At 49.0% G+C, this 8,487-nt stretch overlaps 1 protein-coding gene across 1 annotated transcript in view; it reads right to left on the bottom strand.

Moving 5' to 3' along the window:
* The window catches only part of TRABD2B (TraB domain containing 2B), a 271,338-nt gene extending 264,138 nt beyond the window's left edge, over window positions 1-7,200 (bottom strand). Inside the window, exons 1-2 of the mRNA XM_021404635.1 lie at window positions 6,998-7,200; window positions 6,140-6,700 (exon numbers count right to left, since the gene is read on the bottom strand). Of these exons, the coding sequence (XP_021260310.1) occupies window positions 6,140-6,700; window positions 6,998-7,105 (669 nt within the window). The 5' untranslated portion in view covers window positions 7,106-7,200. The remainder of the gene's footprint in view (window positions 1-6,139; window positions 6,701-6,997) is intronic.

Below are 8,487 nucleotides of genomic sequence, written 5' to 3' on the forward strand. Positions count from 1 at the left end.
AGATTTTCAGTCTAGAAGCATTTAGGATCTGAATTGTTTATTGGTTTGAAACAGGAATTTGGGAAAGCGTGTAGGCATGAGGCAGATACGTGTCCCTGCAAAAGAAGCTCCTCTTATGCTGATTCTTGAAAGTTAAAAAACAAAGTTCCCAAACACGCATCCTTGCTGAAAAGCTAAGGTTTTGTACTGTCCTAAATGGTGTGTGCTCTGGGGAAGACATCCAAGCATGCAGGCAACTTCTTTAACAGGACAAAAAGATGAAAGAAATCACATCAATTTCATGTGGTTCAAGCAATAACTTTCTGATTCCTTCTGCTTTTTACCTGTCTCATCAACTCCTAATGACAGGGAAGTGATAAAAGGTTTTTCACCATAAGGCACAGCACAGGAGAAACCTTTTATTTTACAGTATGTCCCTCTGAAGTTCCCAAATACGCTTTGCCAGGAGCCCTGCCACTGATCTCTGTCTCTGCAGGAGAGCAAGGTGAATGAGTGCCCTTGCTTAAGATCCTTTCTGGCCTTTTCAATACAGGAACCTCTGACTAGCCTGAATGATGTGGGCTGGCTTTATAACGTGGATTGCTACTCACCAGGGAGCTGAGGGGAGGCTGTTAAAGACTTTCTGAGGACTGTAGGTTGCACTATACTTCAAGTTGAGGTTTTTAAGGTCAATGGTTCGTTCTGTTTATAAAGTAAAGCACTCGAGGCCCACTGCAGGATCCTGACTGCTCTTGCAAGAGCATCAGAAACCAAAAGAAGAGAACAAACAAAGAGAAAATAATTTGGGGGGAGTATCGTTTTCTGAGGAGTAGCGTATTCCGCAGCTACCAGGGGACAGTTTGAAGGTGGCATAATGCTCCAGGGAAGATCTCACATGGATTTGAAAGCAGCAACAGCACTTGAGGACAGAGATGGATTTGGGCCATCTATCCTCCTCCCTGAGCAGAGCTGGGGAGTGAATCTCCACCAGGGAACAAAATGTGCCCAAGTCTGCTCATGGGAGGCAGGTATCACTATCTCAGGCTTGGATCTTACTAAGGGAGGCGTGAAGGATCAGAGTGAGAGGAGGGGGTCATATCTCACCTGTTCCATATACACCACTTGCAGTTATATGCACTATAAACACAGCAGATGAATTGCCAGCTGCCCCTCGAGCCGTCATTAACTGACTGGCTATTTTCTTAACAGGCATCAAAAGCCAGGGTGAGCCTTTCAAGTGCGCTATGGTGAAGAAGCACACAGTGGCTGTACAGAGCAGCACGCACAGTTAGTTATACCCATAAAACACCAGCCACTGATCCCTTCAGGTGTTACTGCAACTACCGTAGTTTTAATACCTGCACAGTCTCACCCTCAACAGTTCCCTGGCACAGACATAAAGCAGCTCCGTTAGCACTCAGAGGGAGCTAATGGAAGGATTTCTATTTCTGCTGTATGAGTTTCTACTCCATGGATAACTTAAGTGGGGAATACTTTTTTACGTCGAGGTTGGGGTGGGAAGTGATAGTTTGATTGAAGCCAGCAAGCCGAAAATTACGTGCACACATGTATAAGAAAACCCTTAACAACATTACTTCTGACGCTATGCAGCAACCCAAACAGATGATACTAACCTATTTTTGATGATTTTAATGAAGCCTGAAATTTTTTAAAAGCAAAAAGGCACGATTTCTACTAGGCAGAGACCACTTTTCCTCCAAAAAATAAAAAAAATAAAAATTATTCCCTCAAATACATTACACAGACTGTCAAAAGTCAACAAGCTTTGAAACTGAGCCCTTTAATCTGGTTTGGAAAACTTGGAGCCTGGATCTTTCATTCGTACGAACAGGCAAATTTCCCTTGAAGTCGGCTGTGCCAGTTCCTATCAGCTCAGAGAATCTCTGCTTTGGGATTACAGAAATGTTTAATTCTTTTTTTAAGGGGGAGATGGAATAGCAAGTCTACAAGCTGGGGTCCTGCCTATGTATCACCGTGCCATGCCGCTTTGCCATTGAAGGTCCAGCTCCAAGACTGCAGATCTGTCAGTGACCAAACTTGATGGACCACCCATTGGCCTTTTATTAAACAGCACTTGTTCCTCCTCTAATCCTATCACTAGAGTAATCAAAGCTGCCATGTCCCAGGGTTTGATGGAACAGCAGGACCTGGGAAATGAAGACTGATTTTGTTAACAAAGTAATTTCTGCCCCGTGAATGCTGTCTCATTGCTAGAAAGTAGGGAGACAGGGTTTATTTGTGCAGAGAATGAGGCGGTAAAGAAATGAAAGGGGAAGAATGGTGAAGTGTGAAGTTTAATCTGGCACAGTCTAAGATTTCTTTCTTTGAGGCTTTCTCTGATCCAATCAACGCCGGTTTGATATTTAACATCTCCCCCTGCAGTTTGAAATGATACCGGCCAGAGAACACTCAGAAAACCCGACCAAAGGGGGAAGAGAAAAGGGGCTGCTCACGGCTCCCCTCTGGCCTAACAACTCCCTGACGGATCCAGCAGGATAGTCAGATCCCTACACAAAATACATGTACAAACTCTGGGATTAAAGGCATCTGGCACCAAGCACCTGCAGATACTTCCTGCAGTGAGAACTTGCGATGGGATGGGAGAAAGATTTTATTTTCAACTCTGAGGAAAGGAGATCCACAACTGATCAGCTGAGAATCCCGCTGTAGGGTAGGCTTTGAGCTCCAGCTATCAGAGCCAGTTCTCCGGGGCAGAGCAGTCTGGCTCGCAGTGGGGATGAGATGCCAGCTGAGGACACACAGCACCTGGGTGATGAGCAGTCCCTGCAGCCCATGGCTCACCACTGGCCCTCTGCAAGGGGACGGGCTGTCAGAGGACACATGGACTGGCTGCCCTTAGCATCCGCCTCGCTCAAACAGCAGTACGCATCAGTGTGAGGAGAGTTTTTTGCACCACAGACCTCTGTGAGGGTCCTGAAGAGGAGGAGGAATCTGAAGCATCTCCTAACACAGCCCTTGCGGCCCACCTGGCCCATCCTGGTGCTTGCTGCAGTGCCTCTGCCCAGGATCCCACAAAGACAAGGCCCTGAATGAAGTCCATCTGCCCCTCCATCAGCTTTTCTCAGTCCTGGGCCACTTTTGGCGCTGTAAATAAGCATCTGTGTTGTCAGATAGAAAAGTTGTCTGCTGTTTCTTTCTGCATTTTTTTAACATTTTCTATCTTTCCTTCAGTGAGACCCTGAAAATACTTTTACCAAGAAGTGTTGAAATTTCAATCTGACCTACATCTGACTGCAATTCTCCTGTTATCAGGCTCTCAGCTGAGCCCTTTGCTGTGATTGAGAAGCCTTGCCACCAGCTGCACAACACCCAGATCTGTGCCACCAGCAGCTGCACAGCCACAGGGGAAGAGCAAGGATGCTCCAGGAGCACGAGCATCCCCCTGCATTCCCAATGTGCAGTGGGAAAGCACAGCAACAGGAGCGATGCAGATTTGGGAAAGCAGCACAGAACTCTGAGCAAAAACTCCAGGGGGGAGAACAAAATCCCAAACTACAAAGTTTGGGGGCTTACAATAAAGAACAATGCACTGTGTTCTTACCTGCAAGAGCTAGCTCTCCAGGAAGCAGCCAATTATATCAGCCACCTTAATCTTTTCATCCGGTTAAGACAATCAACATTTCAAAGCAACGGACAGAACGTTTCAAAGATTGTTCCTGGTCAAAAATGCAAGTGTATCCGCTTTCTTTCAGAGCAGATCAAAACCAAGTACCACACCGGGACCACTCCTAGATTTCCTCCTCCTCGTAGTATCAGATTAACAGATTTGGTGCGTGTAGTCAGATTAAATATTTGCAGTAGCACAAAGCTGCCTTTGAGGGGAAGAAGTAAAAAAGCCTTTTTCTTTTTTAATTTGCTAAGGGGAAAAATACTGGACTTCGGGGACGGGGGGAACAAAAGCATTTACATGATTCAGCAAGGCTCCATTTTAAAACCTGAACTCTTAATGCTGGAATTACAAGCAGTATTCCTGTAACAGTAATGCTGAAGACAGGTAAAAACTGCTGATGCCCTTAGCAGATTCAGGACTGTAATTTATCACAGCTGTTCCCATCAAACCGTGCAAACACCCTACAAGACAAAAGCTGCTCCATTTCTGATTTCCATTTTTGTGTGTTTTAATTATGTGTTGCTTAAAGAAGGCTCTAAGACCTGGAATTAGGAGGTGAAACCTAGCAATAGTAATCCACTCCACTAAATTAGCACAGTAATACACTGAGCAGTAGGACTGCCAGACAGTGTGATAACTTTACAAATTACTATTGTTAAACAACCAGCCAGGTGTCAGGATGCATGAAATCTAGAGGAAGCAAGAAAATAAATAACTGGGTTGTTTTGCTTAATTTTGTCTCGTGGTGTTCTGGCGGCCTTGCTCCCAGAAAAAGTTTCATAAGAAAAATTCTCTGGAACACCGATGTGTATAAGTAGCAATGTCAATTATCTGCAATAATTACAATGTATTTTTTTTTTATCAACTCCAACTTTTTTGCATAGATAGTTTCCCTTTATTTGCCTGCGGCACTAATACTTCTGCTGAACTTTTTTAGCCTACTATTAAAGCAAAATGAAGAGGAAACTTTTCTTACTGCTTAAAATATAGAGAAGGAGAGAAAAACAGAGTCATGGTGGGAGCAGCAATGAGTTTGGTACTCTGTCCCTTCTCCTGCCATCTAAAAAGAGTGCAATATGATTCATTTCTAAAAGGTTTCCAAGAGGTACATCTTTAACCAAGTGCTTTCACGTGCTTGATTCTAGCTTCCATTTCTGACCTATACAACCACATGCTCCTGGATGTTTGCAGTGGTTAATTATTTTTACCTCACCTTGAAGAAGGAGTTCAACAGCAAGGATAGGCACTTACACCTCTCAAACAGAACAAAGTAAAACAAATGCCTTGTTTTGCATGCATGCTAACTACTGCAAACATCCAGGGGGCTTTTTAGATTTTTTATCCTTTTTGTAATTAGCCCAAAGCTGTACACAATCAGACTTCTCCTATGTAGTAACTCTACAGGCAGAGTTAGTCTTCTGGCTGAGAACATCAGATGAACCAAATGTAAGCATAAGCTGGACTTGCCCCTCTTCAGACAGTCCCCACTACAGGGAGAAGGCACTCTAATGACATTTAATCACACCAGAGATCAGTCTTTTAATCCTTACTTGCACATCACCAAGAATTCTTTTGCTCAAACTAGGACAGTAAGATACAGCTGGAAACAGCTGATCTAAAATTAATGTTGAAAGGAAGGTTAAAAATGAAATACTGTAGCCGTAACTGACACCATTTTAAATTTCCTCTGGATTATTTGTTTTCTTCCACACACATTCATTTCCTGAATTTCTAGTAAATCTGATTTCGTATAAACAGTTTCACAAAGCAAAGTCAATAGCTGTGACTGTGTTCCTGATTAATCCACTGAAATGAAATAGACCTCAAGGCTTAGTATTTGGTTGTTTAAAGCTAAATCCACTGAAAGAACTCTGGAGTCCAGTTACACCAATAACTTTTGTTTCTTAATCTACATCCTTTTCTTTTTTTCTGAACTTTACCTGTTCGAAAACGAAAAAAAGTCCATACACACTGAGCACTTAATTTCCCCCAGACCGTGAGGACAACGGACAACGTGAGCTCGTTTCTTCTGACCCACAGTAACTACTAAAAAGACGACCAGCAGTTTGCACATACTTAAATCTGTTTGAACAACTGCTGAATTTCTATTTCCATTGTTCATGCTTTATCCTCTTCCTGACAAGCACCATAGAGCTGCTTTATTTAAAAACAAACAAACAAAAAAGCACTTTTTACTCAACTTCACCAACTGAGGAGAGGCGTGGAAGCTTCCCTTGCAAGTGACAAGCCAGCAGACACACACATTCACACCCTGCACATTTGCCTCTCAAATAAATAATACACGTGATAGACGCGCAGCACTCGCTGTGCACATCACAGCTTTTTTGCACGCAGCACGATGGAGATCCAGCAGCCCAATGCAAAGGCCTACGCTGCAACCCGTCTCACCGCAACAGGCTTCAGGTTCACCCCAGTAAAGCAAGTGAAACAGGAGGAGAGCGGCTCCCACCTCCTGGGATAAGCCATGAGGCCCAGCAGCCTCCTTACCTGGGAGAAGTTGAGCCCGTTCAGCGGGTGACACTGCTCCTCCACCCTCTCCACTGCGCCCGTCGTCTTCTTCATCCTCTCGGCCTCCTGGGCGAGGTAGAGATCGAGCACCGGCACTCCTCGGGAGCGGATGTCGGTCTCTGTCAAGGAGTTCACCATCAGCATCACCCAGACGGGCCTCTTGCGCTCCCAGTTGCCGGCGATGGCGTTGAAGAGGTAGTCAGCATAGAGCCCTTTGCCCCGCTGGTCCGGGGTCATCCAGTGGGGCAACATCAGCTTGATGTAGTCCAGGTGGCGTTTCAGGCGGCGGTAGAGCTCGCGGGGCAGCACATCCTGCAGGTTCTCCCCGTGGGGCAGCATCTGGCAGCTGGCCAGCCCCGAGATGGTGTAGGGGTCGGTGAGATCCAGCTCGAAGTAGACGCTGGAGCTGGCGTGGAAAGCGGCCTTGGAGTTGTCGGGGATGAAGTCCCACACCCGCGTGTAGGGCACGTGGATGGTGCCGAAGAGATAGGCGGGGGGGTCACGGCGGATGGTCCAGAGGAAGGAGTTCAGCTCTCCTTGCTGGGTGGAAGAAAGCAGGGAACAGTCAGCGGCAGAGGGTCAGGAGGCAGTACAACAAGAACGGGTGGCAGGGGGCACGGGGGGGGACCCTCCAGCACAGCCCCGCACGCACAGAGCAACACGAGCGCCCCGTACCCACGCTCTACACACGCTCCCCCCCCCCCAGCAGCACACCGCACCCCTCGCACGGGGCACCCGCACACACCTGCGGGGCCACGCGTGTCCGCGGCGCCGCGTGGGGCAGCGCTTCCCCCGCGCCCCTCTCCACCCCCCCCGGCTCCGCGCGGCCCGGCTCACCGAGCGGGGCAGGTCGCACTGCCCCGTGTCCATCTGCTCCCGCCGGGCCGCGGCGTCGGGCAGGAACCCCCCGAAGACGAAGCAGATCAGCGTCAGGTTGAGTTGCATCCCGCTTCCTCTCGCTCTCCTCTCTCTCCTTCCCAGATGAGCCTTTTTGGATTTCTAGGATCTTTTTTTTTTTTTTTTTCCCTCCCCCTCCTCCTGCTCTTCCCCTTTTTTTTTTTTTTTTTTTTTTTTTTTTTTATTCAAACAAACTTTGCCAGTCCCATCTGCATCTGACAAGTGCAGGGGGAAGGACTGGCCGCCCCCTCCCTCCCATGCTCTCCCCCCTCCCGCCCTTCCCACCCCCACCCCCTCTGGCTCCGGGCTTGTCAGAGGCGCTGGATGCTTTGGGGAGGACGGTTCTCATCGCCAGCCTCCGCCATGCTTTGATTTTGCAGACTGGAGAAGCTCCCTTCCCGCCCCGCCGGTTCGGGAGGAGGTTGGGGCGGGGGGGGCGGGAATTAGCCAAAATAATAATAATAGTATTAATTCAAAAAAAAAAAAAAAAAAAGAAAAGAAAATTCAGCTCGGCGGCAAAGAGAGGCTCCCGCGGAACCCCGGGCCCGGAGGACGCTGCTCGGCGGAGCGGCGGCGCGCACCGCGCCGGGGAGGCCAAACTCGGGCTACGGCGGAAAGTTTCGCGCAGCCGCCCCGGCCCGTTCGCGCCTCCCGCCGCCGCTTGGCCGGGCCGCCGCCAGGGGGCGATCGCTCCCCAGCGCAGCTGACTGAGGGGCGGCGGCGTCCCGCTCGCCGGCTCAGCACCTGGCGTAGCGCTTCCAACGTGGAGTTTCGAGCTTCCTGTCTCTCACAGTGTCACACAATCACCCGCGTGGGGCTCGTCCCGAGAAGGAACGTCTCCTGAGGAGATGCGCTGAGGTTGCGCGTAGCTCCCGGACAGCCCTCCGCTGGCTGCCGAGCCGGGAGGTTACATGTCCTCACAGGCACTGCCTTCCCTGCCCCTCTCAGAACGTCGCTGTAGCTGAGGGCACATCGAGGATATGAGCCCCGCCTGGTGCTGGCTGCGCCGTGCCCCGCTCCTCAGCCATCCTCGCCATCTTGGCCACCTCAGCATGGTTCTGCTCACACCGCTAGCTCAGACCAAACAGCCTCAGGAGGAAGCGCCTTTTTCCTGCAGGACATGGGCTAGTTCTTACTGGCAGGAGCACAGGCAGCACCGTTTCAAGCCAGCAGCTCTCTGTAGAGGTCACTGCAGCAGGAGCTGGGACAGGCTGGCGATGTCTGGTGGCGGCTGCTGGCATGGGGTTACCTCAGTGTCCTGTGGGCACCACAGAGCAGATGGGATCCCGGCCTTCCCACCACCTCTGTGTCTGTATGTCTGTAAAACTTTCCTGAAACTGGGAATTTTCTTGCTATTTGGAGAAGAATCAAAGCTACCGGGCCTTCTTGATGAAAATACTAATTGTTAGGCCCAGGCAAGGTCCTGGGCT

This window comes from Numida meleagris, chromosome 7 (genome assembly GCF_002078875.1).
Source record: "Numida meleagris isolate 19003 breed g44 Domestic line chromosome 7, NumMel1.0, whole genome shotgun sequence".
Classification (NCBI taxonomy): Eukaryota; Metazoa; Chordata; class Aves; order Galliformes; family Numididae; genus Numida; species Numida meleagris.